This window comes from Phaseolus vulgaris, chromosome 7 (assembly GCF_000499845.2).
Source record: "Phaseolus vulgaris cultivar G19833 chromosome 7, P. vulgaris v2.0, whole genome shotgun sequence".
In the NCBI taxonomy this organism is placed as follows: Eukaryota; Viridiplantae; Streptophyta; class Magnoliopsida; order Fabales; family Fabaceae; genus Phaseolus; species Phaseolus vulgaris.
Genome location: NC_023753.2, coordinates 7,109,463 through 7,131,151, shown reverse-complemented (window position 1 = coordinate 7,131,151; position 21,689 = coordinate 7,109,463). Strand labels below are relative to the sequence as shown.

At 31.9% G+C, this 21,689-nt stretch overlaps 1 protein-coding gene across 1 annotated transcript; it reads left to right on the top strand.

The window, feature by feature from the left end:
- Positions 1–8,976: 8,976 nt before the first annotated feature.
- On the top strand, positions 8,977–10,842 carry LOC137828408 (membrane-associated kinase regulator 5). The gene is made up of 2 exons (XM_068634972.1): positions 8,977–10,183; positions 10,276–10,842. The coding sequence occupies exons 1-2, from the start codon at positions 9,262–9,264 to the stop codon at positions 10,281–10,283; spliced, it is 930 nt and encodes a 309-aa protein (XP_068491073.1). The 5' UTR covers positions 8,977–9,261; the 3' UTR covers positions 10,284–10,842.
- The last annotated feature ends 10,847 nt before the right edge of the window (positions 10,843–21,689 follow it).

Below are 21,689 nucleotides of genomic sequence, written 5' to 3'. Positions count from 1 at the left end.
ACAATATTCTTTTTTATGAATTGAATACTCATTCACTAAAAAAATAGTTAATGGGTGTACCTTTCAATCTCCAAATCTTGCTAACAAGCTTAGACAACTGGTTATCAAGAATTAAAATAAACACATGTTCTCGTTTTGGAATATGTTTTTCTAAAAGTATTTAACAATTATTTTCAATCGTGTAATGTAAGCTCGAGATAATACCATTTTCATTTTTAATACCAAATGTAAACAAAACAAAAAATTGATTTATTTATAAGAATTTATATTACACATTTTTTGTTTGTTTTCTATTTTCATGTAGAAAGACGGGAGTCCTATATTATCGTAGAAGTTTAAATTATTTATTGAACTAACTTCTTATTTTCATTTTATTGCATATAATTTAAATATTTATTTATATATTAAAATAAATTTAAAAATAGTAAACATTTATGAGTCATGAATAATAATATTTCAAAAATGTTATTTTGATACATATCCAAATTGAAAGCATAGAAAACAATTATTTATTTGCATTAAATGCAGCTTTAGTGTGGGATAAGGGTAAATAAAATATCATTAAATAAGGTCTAAGACCCTTGCACTGGAGGACAAAACAATATGAAATCTTTAAAATGATGTGGTATAGCACAGTAACTCAAAAAAAGTAAATTAAAACTCCATATTTTGACTTATGCAATGAAAATGCTCTAAAATTAGAAAAAATATTTTTCCTAATTATTATATTTTTTAATTTAGTGTCAATTTTCTTCTGGACAACAATTCACCAATATATAATATGTTAATGTGTATTTTTTATGGATTTAAAATATGTAGGATATTCTCTACCTAGTTTTGAAATTTGCAAGATATTTGGGATATAATTTTTCTGTAAATTTAAAATTCACATGAACATTATGTTAACAAAATTTAAGTTGTTTTTTTTATAATTTTTAACATATTGTATTTTTTATGCCAACTTTGAAATCCTTGGTTATTTTACTACAAATTCTTAATACGTAGAAGTTTTGTAACTAAATATTTTTGTCAACTATAACATTCAATAATTTATTACTTGTCTATACTTTATCTTAAGAAATTTATACAATAAGTATTTACTTACAACAAGTAGGATATTTAGGTTTAAAAAATTCATAAACAATTTTCTTGTATTTTTTAAAAAATAAGTAGAAATATCGTACAAATTTTAGATCTGCACAAAAAAAATCTATTAAAGTGTTTATTTCAGAATTTTCATCAATAAGAAATCTGACGCTAAATTAAACGAAATAGCAGTTAGATTATGTTTCTTATTTACTGACATCTTCCATAGTTATTATTGGTCAACTTTTTATATATATATATATATATATATATATATTTATATATTAATGGGGGAAGATAAGAGAGAGAATTGGTATAAATGTCATTAATCGTGGAATATATTAGAGCACATTTCAAAGTAACTTTACAATTATTTCAATGAGAGAGAATTATATTACACTTATCATCTGGTTAATCTCATTTGTTTCTCTAAAATAAAATTAAGATTTAAGGTTCATATTAAGAGTAACTCTTTCCACTTACTCTTGAGTAAGTGGATCTCTTTCTGTGATAGTATTTTAATTTTGCAATGAGCGTGATAAATAATTTTTTATATTAAATAAATAATTTTAAATATATAAATTATATGATAATTAAAACTTATAAAATTAATCAATAAATTACTTTAAACATATAAATTATATATTAAAACTATGATAAATAATTTATATTTTGATAAAATTAAATATAACTTTTAACAAGTGTTCTTTTAAGATACTGAAATTTAATTTTAAAATAAAGAAAAATTATTGATTGAAAAGACAGAGATTAAGAACAAATCTTAAATATATTTTCGTCAAAGAAACACCTAAAAATAACTTTTAAAACACTTTTTGTCAAAATAATATAAAGAGAATACAAGCGATTAGTGCAAATATTTAGGAAGTTTTAAAGTATAAGTGATATAATTAAAATAATATTTGAATATTTTTTATTAAAATAAAAAGTGTATATAAATAGAAAAATTAGTTATTTAAGTTTTATTTTAATATAACTATCATTTTTCTAGAAAAATTTTTCTTTTACTCATGTCTTTTCTCTAAATTTCTAGTTCCATCCTTAATCAAATTGACAATCAGAGATCACCTTTGAATTTTACGTGAGTAGAGTAAAATTGTCTTATCATAATTTTGATTAATTAAAGTAAATTCATTTTTTTTCCTTTGAGACAGTTAGGAGTTGTATTGTTTGTCTGGGTAAATGTGTTTGCATGTAATACTTGAGACTTCAAGATGAGTCTTTCTTAGTTCAGAGTTAGTGATATGTTTGGATAATTGATTTGGACTTTGTGATGCAAGTTAGATTATCCTTGTTTTATTTAGGAGTTTGTGAGTAAGCCTACTTTTAATCACGTGAGAGAATCTAGATTTACTTTTCAATAACACTTTAGGTTTTTTAGATTTGGATGTGAAGGTGACGTGGTCACAAACTTCAAATTTTCTTGGAGTGTTTGTTATTGATTAAAGTGTTTTGATTGAGATTGAATGTGAAAGTATATAGATGATATATTTTGTTGATTTGGTAAATTACATGTTGATTGTGATGTGCGTAAATTCTTGAATGTGTTTGAATTGTAGCATGAATCATTTCAACTGTAAACATTGATGAATGTTGGTTGTTTGAATTTAAATGAATTTTGTTTAGAAATCATGAATGTATAGATATATAGGTTGACATATGAGTTCAATGAGAATATAAGTCTAACTCTGAGTAAGGTGATATCATTTTTGTCTTATATATTTTATAAAATACAAGTTTGAGTATTTATTTTGGGTGAAATCTTAAAAAGTATCAATTTTATGAAATTTTCTTTTGATATTTTAGCTCAAGCTAGAGATTTTTGCTCAAGCAAAAGATTATCGCTCAAGCTAGAATATGACAGTAAAATTATATTGCTCTCAAATCCATTTTTGCTCAAGCAAAAATGGAGTGAACATTTGGATTGCTCTCGGATCTATTTTCGCTCAAGTTAAAAAAAATAAACTTTACAATTTTCTTTTGAAATATTTTTTTATATTTGTTTTTTTTAAGTAAAAACTATAAATTTTTATTTATATATGTAGTTAAAAACAATTAGTTTATGTGTTTATGTAATTTTCTTTGATATTTTGGATTGTTTAAAAATTTAAACTTTTGTCTGATTGAATGATATGTGTGATATGAAATATGTGAAAATGTGATTGAGAAATAGTATTTCGAGGAAAGAAAATACCATGTTGAGATTGATAAGATGTGCATTGATTAGGGATTCATTTAGAATGAGATATCTTAACTTTACTACTATATTGGAATCATATAAATAAAGATTATGGGATGGTGAAAGTCGAAGAATGTTCAAATGATTGGGTATGTATGTGGCTTGAAAGATAATTAATTTGACATGTCATGTGAATTAACTTTGTCATATGTGATAATTTAATATGAAAAATAATGAATTATACTTGTGATTGAAAGTTACATTTATGTTGAAACACTAGCTTACCTACTTTCGGTTTTGTTTTAAAATTTGTCATGATCGTGTGTTTATACAGAAACAAATGATGTTGCAAGTGGTAAAACTTTATATTGAACACTATATCTCTTGTTATTTTTTTTAATATATATATATATATATATATATTAAATTCCTTAGGAAGAGAAATATATTTGCAATACTTTATAGATAATATATATATATATATATATATATATTTAAGTAGATAATTGTCTCTATAGTATATTATATAAGTGATATAACTAGGCATGTTAATCTATCTTTTATATTTATTTTTACTTTTATAATTGGTTCTACTTGTTTATCTCCCATTAAATTATTTTTATTGTTGTGACTACATCCTTAAATTAGAAGATACAAAAAATTGAAAATTGAATGCAATAAATTCGTATTTATTTTTAGATGACTTTTATTTCCAGAAAAAATAGTTTGGTATAAATTTCAAATTAAAAAAAAGAGTAGTAGTTATATTTAAATATACTGTTAAATAATTTAATTATATTTCATTTACAATATTTTATACTTATTAAAACAAGGTCACAAATTTATACTATAATTTGTATTTGTAATTTTTATTTTTCATGTAAAGACTGTGAAAGGTAAAATAAAATGGTATAGTAAAAAGTGTAAAAGCAGGAATGGAATACCCAAAAAATGCAGTCATAGTAATGGTGCATGGTTGTGCATGTAAGAGGCATTAATGGAAAAGTAGTAACTTAGAGAAGGATTTACCTCGTTTCTCTTTCATTGTTTTCATCTTGCTTTTTCGCTGCCTCCTTCATGCCTGCACTCCACTCTCTCTCACCCCTTTCTTTCCCATTCTTTCTTTTTTTATACTATTTTTTTGTGTGGAATAATTCAAATAATATAAAGCATTTCTATGGAGCTACATTAATACTCAACTTTCTCATTTTGATGTAGATTACAATGGTAAGAGAAGATAAATATGAAACAAAAATGTAAGAAAATTATATTTGTAATAAATAATGATAAAAGAAGATAAAAAAACTTTATAAAATTAAAATAAAGGGTAATAAATAATACATTTAATAATCCCAAACTCTTATAATTATTGTACAATATTCTAAGCAATAATTAAATATCTCTTATAATTATTGTACAATCACCTAAGTAATAATTAAATAATAATTTAGAAACTATTTTATAATTTTTTATTAATAATAAAAATTATTTTAGATACTAATAATTTTTTATTTATAAAATAATATTTAATTTAATTGATTTAGTAACTAATTATTTTGATTTTAAAAATTAATTTTTACATAACTTTTTTATTTATAAAATGATATATAATTTAATTAATTTAGTGACTAATTATTTTTTTTCAAAAAAAATTAATTTTTTATTTATAAAATAATATATAATTTAGTTATTTAGTGACTAATTATTTTAGTTTAAAAAATAAAAATTTTGTATATTTTGTATATGTATTAGAGGTTTCACAAACTTATGTGTATAGAAAAAATCCTAGTATTTTCTTGATGTAAATAGATCTTGCTTTAGAATATTCTAAATATTAAGTTATTATTTTACTAAATTACTTTTCTAGTTTTTCTTTTACTTAAATGGGGAAATTATACTAAATATATTTGAAAAAAAAATTACAATAATATTTTACTAGAATTAAGTGCACCTGTGGTAGAATTAAGTGCACCTGTGGTGAAACAGTGAAAACAAAGAGTTTTCTTTAGCTTGTATTATGTCAATCAAGGAGGTGAGAAATTATTGATTGGATAAACAAGAGAGCTTATATTAACTACTGTTATTATATAGTTTTTTTATAGGCAATATTATTATATAGTTTGTGAGAAGAAAAAAATTAAGAAATCTCCAACAACCTCTGGTGTAATGTGGCTAATCTAGAATATTGGTCATCCATAAAAAAAAAAGACAATTTTTGCAATAAAATTGTGAGTTAAAATCTATTTCTTTAGTATTCCTATCTTTCTTAGAATCTATATTTCAGCTAGACAATTTTCCTTTGTTGCCGACAGAGTTAAATAGTTGTAGCTTTTTGTCACAATTTGAAGTTGTTTCTACTTATTTTATAAGGACATTATCTTCAACAACTCCTGTATTCATATGATTAAATTTTCTTTGGGAGCCAGTTTGTGACAGTTATCGTGCATGACTTATCCATGTTCATCTGAAATCACTAATGCAATTCGCGTTAATCTAAACAAAAAAGTACAAAGTATTCAGTTGTCACAGTATCTGGTCAAAGGAGCTTATAGTGGAACATACACAGAATATTATACCTATATTCATCTTTCTATATATGAACATGCAAAGACACAAATTTCTCTACAATACTTGGCAAGCTTCTGATTTCTTATTTTAGTTTGGTGCTGAAAACCACACAAAACTTTATGGTAGAAAATCCTGTTCTTGCCCCCTCTAGCATGGAGCATGAAGACCCCACTTAGAAATTTCTGCAAGGAAGAATCATTTGACCAATTGATTCAATGGTTATTGTCCTAATAGCGACAGAAAGTGCCACCCCCAACCACTAGAACAGAACCAACACAAAGTGTCACACTGGCCACCATCAATGTGAACAAGAAATTAAGAATTTGGCACAATGCTGAACTTCACAAAATTCAAAATTGAATCTTCGCATTCAAATTTAACCGATTTAACTTAACTTCTTCGATCATCTGTTTAGAAAAATGCCAGCTACAATTTTGTACACATGTGTCCTAGATAAGGTGCAAATTGCAACTTGCAAAATTCATCATAGGAAGACAAATATGTTAAGAAATCAATTATTCTTACCAAGTTAAACTACAAATCACAATGACATTTGAAAGAGTCTTCTCATAATTAAGATCCTATACCATGTTGAATGAAGCTACTCTCACAACCAACAACAGTGTCCAAATTATGTCAAAAGTATGTTGAGTAAGATTTAAAAAATGAGATAGACATAGAGCATTTCATTTTCTGCGTTCTGAAAGAATAAAATAAATAAATCACTGAAGAAAACAGAAGAACAAACAAATGGTCCTTGTGATATCATATTATAATATAGTATGTTTAAAAAATACATTCAATCTTCGTAGACTTAGCAGTAAATTCTGCCGAGTTAAGAGGAATCAATCTCATGTCGTGCAAGCCATAAACCAGACAGGTTTCAAAGTTTCCTTTTGAAATTGGCAAGAGATGAGGGGATAAATGAAAAATAAAACTTTTTATGTAACATCACGCAACCTTACCCTGTTGATACATTTCCTTGTTCTTATCCAATTCTAATACCATCATGCAGATATACTTTTTAAACTACTACAAGTCAAATGAATATCAGAATATCTCCCTGAAGTTTTAGAATCTTACGAATGATTACATTCTTTTTCTCTTTATACACAGTATGAACCTTTGTAACCAAAAAACATAGTTTTTGGATACATATATGTGTATATGTATGTTTCCAGGGTTAGGTGTCACTATAAGTATATATTCTGGCTCAGAGGCTTTGAAACTTGAAAGGTACCTTTCAAATGTAAATTTGAGTTTGGATGGGCTTTTGGCTTGTTTGTAGTGAAGGTGGTAAGACTGTATAAAAGATTGATAAACAGTTAAGGTAGTGATTTTCCGTTGTCACTCATCAGAGAGAATCTTGAGGGTGAAAACTAAACAATTTTAAGAGCAGGACCACAAAATATTCCATAGCACCCAAGATCAGCATATTTTCCCTAGGTATACACACACATGATAAAACTTTTAGGGTTATGATATGTAGGACAGTAGTGATGCAGTTGAGGTCCATACAATGATACAAGGCATTAAAATTGTTTTACTTAATTGTTTCTTCTGCTATGCCAAAAACAGTAGTTATAGGTTATACATGATATCATCATTTTCATCTTTAACTTTCTGGGAATTGTTTTGTAGCTTTTCTGAATTAATGATTGATGTTGAGGAGTATGTTGTTATGATTATAATAAGAGATTTTGTAGATACACTTTCAATTTTTTTATATTCATTGAGTTTTGTCTCTAATTGAATTAAACAGAGACTGAACAGCTAATAACCCCTACTAGATACGGGACCAACCCTATGAAATCCCTTAGAATTTGCCAAACATTAGAAAACAAATATTAAAAATTTCAAGATGTAATAATTTCAGGCAGGTAGTAGGCGTTGATGCTTGAACATTGTTTTCATTAGCTGTGGTGTACAAATTGATTTGGAAATGTGCTCAAAATAGTCATGCATAACATCAGGACTTTGGGATCTAGCTTTAGTATTCCAACTTAAGGCCCACTAATTATGTCGTTGCTAATTAAATAAGGAATGATGTTTTACCTATAGTTAGAGACAATTCCTTTGAATTCACATTTCTATGGGCATAGTTCATGCCCACGAAATCCATTAAAGTCCAAATATTAATAATTTTTTTCTGCCAAAATCCAAATTGTAGCGCAAGCCAATAAAAAAAAGAGTGGAAGAATGGCGAAACGGAGTTTAGAAGTCAAACCTTTTGAAGCAAAAGAGTTGGACCCTTGTGGTCATTCAATAGCACAAAGACTTGGACCTCTTCAAACATAGGTGTAGCGACATAGGATGGGGTCCTAAAAGCAGCAGAACATGCGTGTTCTAGCTTTGCACCTAATGACTTTGCCTTGTAAAAGAACCCAATTTTCTGACTTCCACCAGCTCTTTTTAATTGGTCTCTCTGTAAAGAAAGAAAGGTAAAGCAGTTGATAGCCCTTACGTTTCCTTTGCTCTGCACTTCTCTCTTTTTTATCACCCTTTCTTTTTTAACCCTTTTCTCTTTCATTTTCTTCCCTTCTTTTCCTTTTCTTCCACTACACCTTTTTGGAAGTTTCCTATCACCATCCCTCCACCCTCTTCATCTCAAACGCCAATCTGCTCCATGCACTATAACAACTTGCCTATTATACATTCTTCAATTGGAATTACCATTACCACAAATTAAACAAATATAGTTTATCCACAAATGTTAAATGCTCTAATGTGCTTGGTTTAGTTTGATGATAATGATTGTGGCCATGTACCTTTCATGTAAATAAAATCACCCCATATTTAAAATCTTAATCCAAAATGACATTGCATCACAGCGAGGCAGATATATAGTATACCTAGAAGTAGAATAATACCATAGCAGAGATTGTATTTGATGATTCATTTTGACGGAATCAGAAGTGGGCCAAACAAATCTCAGTTTTCAAATTTACCTGTGTAACTCTGATCAAAGACTGAAACGCTTCGTTCATGACTCTGTATGAGTCCAAGGACTGAGGTCAGAGACACTGTACATTACTCAGTGCCTTTTTTCATTTTTTTATCTACTCTCTCTCCCCCCACATGCTCACAAACAAAACAATCAATTTTAAGAAACATAAAATAAAAGAGAGGAGGAAAATGAAAACAAAAAGCAAAACGTTTCTCTCCAAAAAGCAAAAGCTAAACCCCTCTGATTCCCCAAGAAAGCACCGTATTCAATGCTTACTCAAGCGCCATTAAACGAAGTGAAAAGTTAAACCCTTCTCTTCCTCTCCTCTCTCTCTCTCTCTCAAACACACTCTTATTTTTTATTTAGTTCATTCACCTTACTGTCCCTATAAAACCCAAAACTCAACCCCACCTCAAAACAGAACACTCTTCCTACTTCCACCTCTCTTGATTCTTCTTATTTCATGGACGCTCTGAACTTCCTCAAGTTCTGGAGACACGCTACAATGTCCACCACCTCCGAGCCCCACCTGGTTGTCGAAACCGACACTGAATCTGACGAAGACGACTCCTTCTTCGACTTGGAGCTCACGTTACACGATTTCGACAACAAAGAAAACAAGGCCACCACCATCAAAAACGACGAAGACCCAAAACAAACGATGACGACAACAACCGAACTCCAAACTCTCCCCTCCAAACACGAACCAGGCAAAACAGAAAACGACGTTCCGTTCAAAACCACACTTCCTCTGTCTCCACCCGAACCTATCTCCAAACGTAAGGTCCTCCCTATCGAGCCCATTTCCAAACCTCAATCCCCCATTGCCCTTCTCAGGTCCGCGCCAAGCTTCAGAATCTTCATGTTCCGGAAGCGAAACCGAACTCCTCCGCAGAAAACAGAGCACTCTGCAAACGAGGCTAAGGTCTTCGCGGTGAAGCTCAGCGTCGAAGATTTCCAGTCCTCTCCCGCGCTCAGTAGGGATAATAGCACGAGAAGCTTCGGGAGCAAGGTTCGGGGTTACAGCTACGAGGAGCCGAAACCCGAGAGGTTTTCGAAGGAGGTGTTGCGGAAGTATCTAAAACTAATTAAGCCTCTGTATGTGAAAGTCTCCAAGAGGTATAGTGATAAAATGAGATTCTCCGGCGAGGGCTTCGCAGCCTCGCCGTCGTCTTCGCCGTCGGTGGCCTCTGTTTCTTCGAGGACGGAGAAACAGGGAAAGGGGATGAAGGTGGTTTCGAAACATTTGGGGAAGAGTCGGTCTGCATCGTCCGCGGTGGCCGGAGTTTGTTCCCCGGCGAGTAGGAGCGATGATACGCTGCTGCTGCATCATGATGGGATCCAAAGCGCCATTCTTCATTGCAAAAGGTCCTTTAACTCTAGAGGTACTTACTTTTACTTTGACTGTTTTAAAGTTTAAACTAAAGGTGTTTATTGTTATGATTCATGAGTTTTAACTTAGTATGAATTTTTGCAGAAGGATGAATGTATTCAGTGAGAAAGTCATTGGATGGGGAAGGTGGAGCAAATGTGTATGTTTGTGGTGAAAGGGAAGAGAAAATGTGTAATTTTGTATTTGTAGTGTCCTTGTAAAGAAAGAAAAAGGAAATAGAGAAGGGTGTGATGATTAGGTAGTGTTGGAGGCTCCCCTGGTGGTGAGTGTAAATTTATGGGGCAATATTATTGAAAGAATCAAAGGGATCTTCTACAATATCTGTGTCTGTGCTGTGAGAGAGAGTGTGTGTGTGTGGATTCACCACTTTGCACTCTGCTTGAGGTTTATTTCATTTTGATTTGATGCCATCAAATGATTCAACCCAACTTCATTTTCTGATTATTGACATGACTTCCATCTCAGTTCCAGTTCCCTTCTTTCCTCCTTTTCTCGAAGGATGGTGTAGCTTGCCACTTGTCAATAACTTGCCACTTGTCAATATATGAGGAGTGAAGGGAGTTGTAGCTTGCCACTTGTCAATAACTTTCTGTAACCATCACTGCATCTAAACTTCTAAACTAAATACAAATGGCGACCAATTCTTACTCATGCATTATCGTCATCATTGTTCTGTAATGCGCACAGCATATTTTTTTCCAATTGGTGTGAAATAGTGGAATGTGTGTATGGAGTGAAAGCAATGTTGAGAAATGTGAGAGGGTGAATAGACATTGAAAGCAGGAGCAATGAATGGCTGAGTCTAATGCCATAAAAACTAGTGCCCTGCCCCCATCACTTCTTTCTTTCCCAGAAGTTCAGAGGATGTACTGTCCTAAAATTTAATAAAATCCATTTTAAATTACAAAATGTTATTTAGATTACATGCGTATCTAAATAATAATCACTTGTAATTTTTTTTATTCATAGAAAAGGTTAACTTATCCTGATGCTGTTGTCATAATATGCACGGATTTTGATTTCACTGATTTTAAGTTTTAATCATTTTATTATACAAGAAACCTTATTCATTTTTATATGAATTATATATATATATATATATATATATATTAACAATCTATAAATCTGATTAATATCCTACAAAATATTAATTAAAACAATAAATAAATTTGCATTTAAAATGAAAAATAAGTATTTATTTTTATTATATTCTTATATAAAACAAATGAGTGATGATGTATAATGCAGTTCATGAATATTGATATTTATCTTTTTTATATCGCATTATGTAAAATATAATAAACATTTCGTCCTTATTTTCTTCTCTGGATGATAAAATGAGTTTGGTACACACTAACCTTCTCCAAAAAGAAGTAGAACAATTAATGTGATAAGATAGGGATAACGTTGAGAATTAGTCAAAGTCCAAGGTGGTGCTCTTGGGTGTAGATTTATTATTTGACTTGAGAGAATGAGAAAACAATAATTTAATTATTAAAATAAACAACATTTCTTATTGTAAAATTGTAAGCAGAATGGTGAAGTTTGGTAGAATTTATTCATCTTCTTTTAAAAAATTTATCCCATTTTACTTATTCCGTTACTCAGAGATTATCCACGAAAAAATATTTTGAAATTTTGCTGTATCTATGGATGTTTTTATTTTTTATTTTATTTTATTTTTAAAAAAATCAGATAAAAACTCATTTGAAAATATAATTCAAATAAAAGTAGATAATAAAAATATTAATTAATGTTATTAAACAAATGAAAGAAAAATCAAGTAACAAAAAACTATCTATCCTGGTAAGAAAATAAAGACATTTATTTGGATAATAAAAACAAAAAAATTAAGATATTTGTTTAAAGGAATAAAATCATTTAAAAGAAAAACAACATTGTTACAGTGAAATTGAGTTCCAATACCTAAAGCAAAGTCATGGCTTTTAGATAACTTCCTCTTTGAGAAAGTTTTCATTGGAAAATTAAAATTTAAAAGTTTGATTTATATTTTTAACATTCACAGTTTGTTCTTACCCTTTAAAATAAATTAATATTATCTTTTTTAGGTAAAATCAATAATAATAATTACACACCATTAGTTAAATTAACTTGTTATTGAAAGTGACATGATATAAATCATAAATAAGTTAAACTTATTAACGAAAATATATTCTATGAGTTATAAATATCATATCTATTACATGAATTTAAAAAAAAATGAATTAAAAATATTTAAAATAGTACAACGAAACTGAATGATAAAAATATAAGAATGAAAAAGGTAATAACATGTTTTACTTTTTTATAAATTTGAAATTAGATTATTTAAAATTTATTTTTTAAAATACAAACTTAAAAAAATTATCTTAAAGTATAATTCAAATAAATTTGTATTATAAAATATTAATAAAAATACATTTAAATAAGTTGTATGACAAAAGTATACATTTTAAAAAATAATTTTTAATTTCATAAATTTAAATAAAGAACATAAATTTATAAATTGAACTTCAATAAAATTTTTAATAATATTTTCTTACTAATAGTTTTACTTTGATTACTTAAAAAATATATTTTATATCAATTATTTATGAGTATTTACGTTAATTTTGAAATTGATTCAGATGTCAGCATTTTAATAAGTTAAAATAATATTTAAGTCGGTTGCTGAATCGATATAATAGTTTTACAGCGGCAGTATGGAGAACAGAAGCTTGTTACGGCGACCTGGACAAATGAGCTTAGCAGTGGCGGCATTCGCAGCGGCAACTCCTACTAACGGTCACTCTTGGCGGCGACACTGTAGAGGAGGGTGGTTGCAAAGACGCGCTCTGACACTCACGGTGGTGCGGAGTGGAGGTATATGGGGTAAAAGGATTCAGCATATTAGATCAGTTGTTTCTATCGACCATGTAAAATCTCATTAAAAAACATTACAACGTTTTTTCTCTCTCCAACGTCTAATATAAGCATCACCGACATATGTTATATCAATTATATAAATAATGGATGCAATATCTTCATTTCATTTAGGTTTGGTATGAATTTGAAGATGGATATGAGGGAATAGATTTTTATAATGGAAAGTGAGATTTTTGAAATAAAAAGAAAGTTTGTGAATAATATGATAAATATAATAAAATAATTTTTTAAATAAATAAAAGTATAAAATTAAAAAAAAAATATTGTTAAAAATAAATTAAAATAAAATATAATAAAAAAATTTATTAATAAACAAATTAAAAAAGTTGTAAAAATATTTTATAAATTTTAATACATATATTTTAATATAAACGGTATATATACTAGTTATGTTATCAAATAAATAATTAAAATATACATATTTATTGCAAAAGAGAAATAGTTGCATAGTTTATTTACCAATATATATATATATATATGATTCTTTTGTCATTTCTAATACTATTCATCTTATTGAATATAATTTATCCTTAAAAATGACATTTCCGTAAAACTAAGTTGAAATTTTAGCCAAATTTCCCAAAAGGAGGTGAGGAACTAGCTTTTTTGAGAAAGTTACTGCATTTGTTTTATAGTAGTTGTTTAATGTTCTTTCATCCAGATGAAGAAAAATATGATTCTTTTATTTACGATCTAATTTTAAAAACTTATCTATTATTTTATTTTTTCAATTTCTCTCTCTAAACAATTAGTGTATAATAAAAATTGTTCTTACAACAAGGACCAAAAACACTTGAAATGGGTTAATCAAGACCAATCCTTCAATCTTGGACTGAATACTATCTTGGGCCGGGTACTTCTCTCCTTGATGGTGCTATCGGCTTCTCCTCTCGGCTGGTACTCTCGGCTGGTGCTCTCGGCTTCTCCTCACAACAGGTGGGGGGTACCTGCAAGTCGCTCCGATGCCAAAGTCAGAAAAGGTTTAATGTTCATCAGATAAAATCACTCTTACCTTTTTCTTGTGCTGACCTCCTATTTATAGGGTTTCGTTGATGGGCCTTCAACAGTACTTTTGGACTTTCTTCTCACACCTCTTTATTACTTTTACACCCCCTTGTGCAAGTTCCTTATTTAAATTGGGCTTTATTATGATTTTTATTATCCTTTCAGGTTTCGGTTTAAACCTCTCGGTTTCAACCTTTTTCCCTTGTTTACTCAATGTTGTTCTCGGCCTAAACCTCTCGGTTTTAGCCTACCAGTACACTAGCCCCCGAGACAAAAATATTTTTATTTCAAGTTTTAAAGAAATATTTGTGTCTTAATATAATATAATAATTTTTGACGTTTGATTTGATTTGATATGGAACGCTTTGATTTCTGCGCTTTATTTTGCTCAGTTTTCATGACTTGACAGGAACTTGCTATTTTGACCGTTAGATGACATATGTTTGAATGGTGCCACATTGTTTATATCGTTTGAAATTCTAGGGTTTTGCCTGGGCTATAAATAGGTTTGCCATTGGGTTTTTTATGATTGTGTGAGCTTTGCTGCTGTTTAGAAGGAAGCATATTGTCAATCTTCGTTCAATTCTTGCGAAGGTAATGTCTCTTTCAAGTTCTTCTGCTACTGATGAATTTTCAAGCGCGGGTGGTGAATCAACTGGCCGAGTGGTTCGAGAAGAAGTTCCTCCTGAGTCAAAATCTTCTTCTGCTACTCCATCTTGTATGAATGATTCAAGTGGAGCTCCTGCTGTTGATGTTCCACAAGAATTTGGATTTGTCGTACCCCAGAAAAACCTTCGTCCTGGTTATCAATGGGTCAATCCTAAAGTCCGAGAGTATTTTTCGAAGTATCGTTCTGCTAACGAACTTTGGAGTTTTCTTTCCCGTTCTCAAATTTATTATTCTGATATTGAAAATGATATCATTTCATTTCGGCGTGTTGGTGATGTTGATAATGTGTGTCATGGCCGAGAAGGTGATAGCTATGAATTTTTTTATTTTTATGCTTGCTTTTTCAGAGATCTTCATATTCGATTGCCTTTGAACAATTTTCAAATGGGCGTTCTTAATTTTCTTAATGTTGCTCCTACTCAGCTTCATCCTAATGGTTGGGCTGCGATGCAAGCATTCAATATTTTGTGTAAATTATTGTCACTTTCTCCTAGTCCTTCTGCATTTCTATACTATTATAGTTCTCGGCCTGGTAAACGGCCAGGGTGGCTATCCCTTATTAGCAAGTCCAATGTGTGTTTTCTTAAGCCTTTTACGTCGTCGTACAAGGATTTTAAAGGAAGTTTTTTCAAAATTCTAATAGAGCCACTAGGAAGAGAATATTTCTTTAATGGAAATTCTCCAAAATTTCCTCTGTATTGGACGAAAGATCCTGTGAAGTTTAACTCAATATCCTTTCATTCGATGGGTGTGGCCGATCGTCATGTTATTGAAGTTTTTAGTCGTTTCTCGTATCAAGTTCCCACTCGTGCTTTGCTTCAGTTGTATACTTCATCACATCCTCGAGAAGATCTTACTGGTATGTGGTTATTCCGCATTTTCTTGCTTTTTAGGATAAGTTTTTTAACTTTGCTAAATTTTTTATTGATTTTCAGCTCTGATGGCAAGTACTAATCCGAAAGCTCGATCTTACTTTTCGAAACTGCTTAACAAAGTGGGTGATGTTACTCCCCGACGCGAAAATGTGGTAAATCCTGTTGTGGAAGTAGAAAACGTGGAGCCAGTTGCTAATGTTGACGTGGTGGAACCGACAAGTAATGTTGATGTTGCTGGTCCTTCGAAGAAATCAAAGAAACGAGATAGGAGCAGCAAGAAGTCACATTCATCTTCTCGGCGCCATCGCCATAGTGGAAATGTTTCATGTGAACCTCTTCCCGAGACGATTTTTAGTGCTACGAATAAATATGCAAAATTCGTTCAAACATCTTTTAGTGAATCAACTTACAATATGCTGAAGAATATGGATGATGCTTCATTAGCGGATTCTGTTATTGAATTATCAAGTAGAAATCTTTTGATTGGAAAAATGATGAAAGAGAAGAATGGAAACTGCGTGTCGTTGTCCGAATTTGAGAAGCTGAAGAATGATCTTGCTGAGTATAAGGATAGGATGAACTCTTTATCATTAGAGTTAGAGAAGGTGGCAAAACAGAAAGAAGAACAAGAAATCGAAAATGAAGGTCTTGGAAAAGAAATTTCTGATTTGAAGAATGAAAACCTGAAATGTATAACGGAGAATGCTCAATTGTGCAAGGAGAATCAACTTTTGACCGAGAAGGTATCGGCGCTATCTTCTGCTAATGAATCTGACAAGAACACCATCAAACTTATGGATGAGGAGATTAATCAGCTAAAGACCAATGTTTTTGAAGCCGAAAGTTTTATATTTGAACAACACAAACTTGGCTTTGAGAAGGCTCTTCAACAAGCAAAATACTTTTATAAAATTCCTATTGATGAAGGTAATTTTGATGTCAAGAAGGACTTTTATAATGGTGAGCTAGTTCCTGCTAATGAGATTCCAGATAATGATGCTGAAGATATTAATATTGAAAATTAGGTATAGGGTTTTAAGGTTTAGTTTGTCGGATACTTCTCGGTTACTTGTGGAGAAGTATAATTGTTTTGGAATGCTAAGCTTGTTGGATATTTGCATTCGTGATGTAATTCCTTTTTTTGGGAACTTTTGTTAATATAAATGTTTAAGCTTTTGTGGTTATCATCGTAATTTTATCCTTTGTTATGTTCTGATAATTCTGTTATAATCGTTGAGGCTTTGCTAGTTTTGGGTTCTTTTGTTGAAAGCGTTAGAATTATTTGAGTTTACCTCTCGGTTTTAATGATTATTATTTTAAAGACGATATTTTGTTGGAGCATGAAGATATTGACTGTTATGACTTGGACCTTTCGGTGTTCTTTTTTTTTTTTTTTTTTTTATTAGTCAAAATTGTGAAGTATAAAATTATTAATCAAAAACCTTTAATTTATTAAGGTTGATTCATAATTGATATATTATTGACTGGAATATGCAACTGTCGGTTTAGTAATGTAAGTTGTACGAGTGACTTTCGATTTTTGGAATTGTGTTTTAGCTCTGATCTTTCGGTTTTCATGTGATTTGAAGATTTTCAAGAATGAGTATATTTATGTTTGTTCGGGAGGGATTTCACCTGAAATGAAAGCATCCAAGCCCGAAAAAGTTATGTATATCGATTCTCGGGTGGGATTTCACCTGGAATGAAAGCATCCAAACCCAAGAAAACTATGTAAATCTATTCTCGGGTGGGATTTCACCTGAAGTGAAAGCATCCAAAGCCGAGAGTTTATGTAGTTTTATTCTCGGGTGGGATTTCACCTGAAGTGAAAGCATCCAAGGCCGAGAGACAAAGAATGTATATGTACATAATGGAAGATAACAAAACGGATTGTTTCTTGAGAATTCCTCTTCATTATATGATAAGTAATTTACATCTATTCTAACTAAAATAAAATTTTAGATGACTTGCATTCCAGGTTCTCGGTATCATTTTCTCTTCCAAAGTTTCTAACCTATAAGCTCCATTTTGTAAGTTTTCTAGCACTCTAAAAGGTCCTTCTCAATTGGATGCCAATTTTCCATGTCGTGGATCCTTTCGAGCATCAGTTCGCATTCTCCACACCAGATCCCCTTCTTTAAAAGCCCTAAATCTGACTTTTGCATTAAATCTCTTCATTGCTCTTCGTTTGACTGCAGTCTCTTTTATTTTTGCTTTTTCTCTAAGTTCTTCAATAAGATCAAGATCGGTTCTCAAACACTCATTGTTGATATTCCAGTCTTCCATTTGACTTCTTAATGTGGGTTCATTAACTTCTACTGGTAACATTGCGTCTGTTCCGTAAGTGAGATTGAACGGCGTTTCTCCAGTTGATGTTTGCGGTGTGCAACGATACGCCCATAAAATCTCCGGTAATTTCTCTGCCCATAATCCTTTAGCAGTCCCCAACCTCTTTTTTAATTGTCCAAGAATAACCTTGTTTGCGGCTTCAGCTTGTCCATTCGTTTGTGGATGTTCGACCGAAGTGGTTGTGGGCTTGATTCCCAAATCTGCATAAAATTCCATAAGTTTTTTGTCAATGAATTGTCGGCCATTGTCACTTACAATAGTATGTGGGATGCCGAATCGACATATTATATTTTTCCATATAAACGTTTGGACTTGCTGTGCCGTTATCTTTGTCAATGCTTCTGCTTCTATCCATTTTGTAAAGTAGTCTACAGCTACTATCATGAATTTTGTTTGGCCTCGTCCAAGTGGGAATGGGCCAAGTATATCAATTCCCCATTTTGCAAATGGCCATGGAGATATGATTTCTTGCAACTCCTGCGCTGGGATATGATTTAAGCTCCCAAACTCTTGGCATTTTCTACATGTTTTGACATAAACTTCACAGTCTTCTCGGATTGTTGGCCAATAATAACCAGCTCTACAAACCTTTGTTGCCATTGTTCGAGCTCCACAATGCAGTCCACAAATTCCTTCATGAAGTTCTTTGACCACATATTCTGCTTGTTCTTTGGTCAAACATTTTAACAAGGGCATAGAGTATCCCCTTTTATATAGCTCATCACCGATTAGAATGAAATTAGCGACTTTCTTTGCTATTTTGACATCCGGCTGAACACCTTGCTCCTGGGTCTTTATGATTTCAATGTATATGTTTATCCAGTCATCTTTGGCTGTTACAATATTGAAGCATTCGTCGAGACTAACTGTCGGATGACTGAGGGTTTGTTGTATGATGGAATTGTGTTGCACTTGTCTTTGTTGGCTTGCTAACTTAGACAATGAATCTGCTTTCATATTTAATTCTCTTGGAATGTATTTCATCTTGGCCTTGTTAAAACATTGCATAATATTTAAGACTTTATGATAATATTTCATTAACAAAGGGTCTTTTACCTGATACTCCCCGTGCACTTGTCCCACCGACAGCTGTGAATCCGTTTTGCAAAGGACATTTTCCACTCCCATGTCTCTGGCTAATAACAATCCTGCAACAAGAGCTTCATATTCGGCCTGATTGTTGGATGTTTTGAACTCGAATTTGAGCGCCATTTCGACTTGGAAGTTATCGGGTCCTTCAAGTACTATTCCTGCTCCGCTTCCTCTTTTGCTTGACGCGCCATCTACATACAAAGTCCACTGGTCCTGTTGTGCTGATGTTGGCATCTGAATGATAAAATCTGCAAGAGATTGGGCTTTGATTGGTCCTCTTGGTTCGTATTTGATTCCATATTCCGAAAGCTCCATTGACCATGTCACCATTCGACCTGCAAGCTCTGGTTTTTTTAAAATTTTAGATATTGGAAAATCTGTTCTCACTATTACCTGATGATTCTGAAAGTATGGTCGAAGGCGTCTTGCAGCATACACTAATGTTAGGGCAACTCTCTCAACTTTGGGATATCTGGTTTCGGCATTTTGTAGGGTTCTACTCACAAAATATATCGGTTTCTGCTCTGGGTTTTCTTGGATTAAAGCGGCTCCTATTGCTTCATTTGAAGTAGCTAAGTAGACTATGATGGGTTGATTGGGTATAGGTTTTACTAAAACTGGAGGTTCAGCCACCATGCTCTTTATTTGAGATAAAGCTTGCTCACATTGTTCACTCCACACAAAATTTTCAGATTTTTTCAACAAGTTTATAATCGGTTTAGTTTTCTCAGCCAATATTGGCAGAAATCTTGATAGTGAATTCAACTTCCCTACTAGCCTTTGCACTTCTTTTAGGTTTTTTGGTCTTCCCATCTGCATGATTGCCTCACATTTGTCAGGATTAGCTTCAATTCCTCTGTTTGTCAACATAAATCCCAAAAATTTTCCTCCTCTGACGCCGAAAACGCATTTTTCTGGATTAAGTCGAATATTGTATTTCCTTATTTGAGCAAACACTTCTTCAAGGTCTTCCAGGTGTTTCTGTATCTCATTTGATTTAACAACCATGTCATCAACATACACTTCTAGGTTCTTTCCAATCTGTTCTTTAAACACTTTGTCCATCAATCTTTGGTATGTTGCCCCAGCATTCTTCAAGCCGAAAGGCATGACTTTATAACAATAATTTGCAACATCAGTGGTGAAAGCTGTTTTCGGGATATCAGGTGCATACATCTGTATTTGATTATACCCCGAATAAGCATCAAGGAAACTCATCATCTCTTGGCCAGATGCCCCATCAACTAGTCGGTCTATGTTAGGCAATGGATATGTGTCTTTCGGACAAGCTTTGTTCAAATCGGTGTAATCTGTACACATTCTCCATTGTCCACTTGGTTTTTTGACGAGTACCACATTAGACAACCACGTGGTATACTTAGCTTCTCGGATAAAACCAGCTTGTATTAACTTTTGAGTTTCTTCAATTGCTGCCTGTCGTCGTTCTTCTCCTAACTTTCTTCGTTTTTGAGATACTGGCTTTGCTTCCCGGCAAACAGATAATTTGTGACACATTACCTCTGGATCAATTCCAGGGATATCAGACGGCCGCCAGGCAAATAAATCCTTATTACTACGCAACAGTGTGATAAGTTTGCTAAGCAATTCATCAGGCATACTTCCACTGACATAAGTGCATTGTCTGTCATCTTGGCCTAACAGTACTGCTGTCGTTTCTTCTTTTGGTTCCAGTCTTTCCTCATTCAATCTGGGATCCAAGTCCACCATGGCTACTATTTTTTCAGCCTCTTTATCCACCTTCAAATTCATTTTTAAACCTGCTGCATAACATTCTCGAGCATCTCTTTGATTGACATAAACTGTAGCTATCTCTCCTTTTTCTGTTGGGAATTTCATGGCCAAATGTGGTGTTGACACGATTGCTCCTAACTTATTTAAGGAAGATCGTCCTAGCAACACATTGTATGATGTGGATGCGTCCACCACCAGATATCGGATTTTAATTTTTCTAACTTTGCTACCTCTTCCAAATGTTGTCACCAAATCAACATATCCCTTTGTGTTAACTCTTTCGCCTGAAAAGCCAATGATTTGTTCTCGAAAAGGCACTATGTCTTCTTCTCTCAAATGTAACCTTTTGAACGTATCCCAGAACAAGATATCGACCGAACTCCCTTGATCAACCAGGGTCTTCATGACAGCATATTCGGCTATTTCAACCGTGATTACCATAGGATCATCATGATCTGGATCAATTTCTTGGAAGTCTTCGTCTGTGAAAAGCATTGGTGGTAAAGTTCTTCTTTTGAAAACATGATTAACAGACCTGATATTTCTCCAATGTTGCTTTCGTGCAGATGAGGATTCCTTCCCAGAAAAACCTCCTGAGATCGTATTTATAAACCCCCTAACCGGTCTTCCCAAACTTCGCTCTCTGCTTCGTCTTACTGATTGAGTGTTTTGATAGATTCTATCTCTTCTTTCGTCTGGCCTTCCAACCCTTCTTTCGTCTCTTTTTTCCACTTGTTTTTCTCTCCTCTTCAACCTTTCAACCCTTCTTTCATCCAGCTCTCGCCCCCTCGTATCTCTCTTTGGACTTAACCATACTCTTGGATTTCCCCT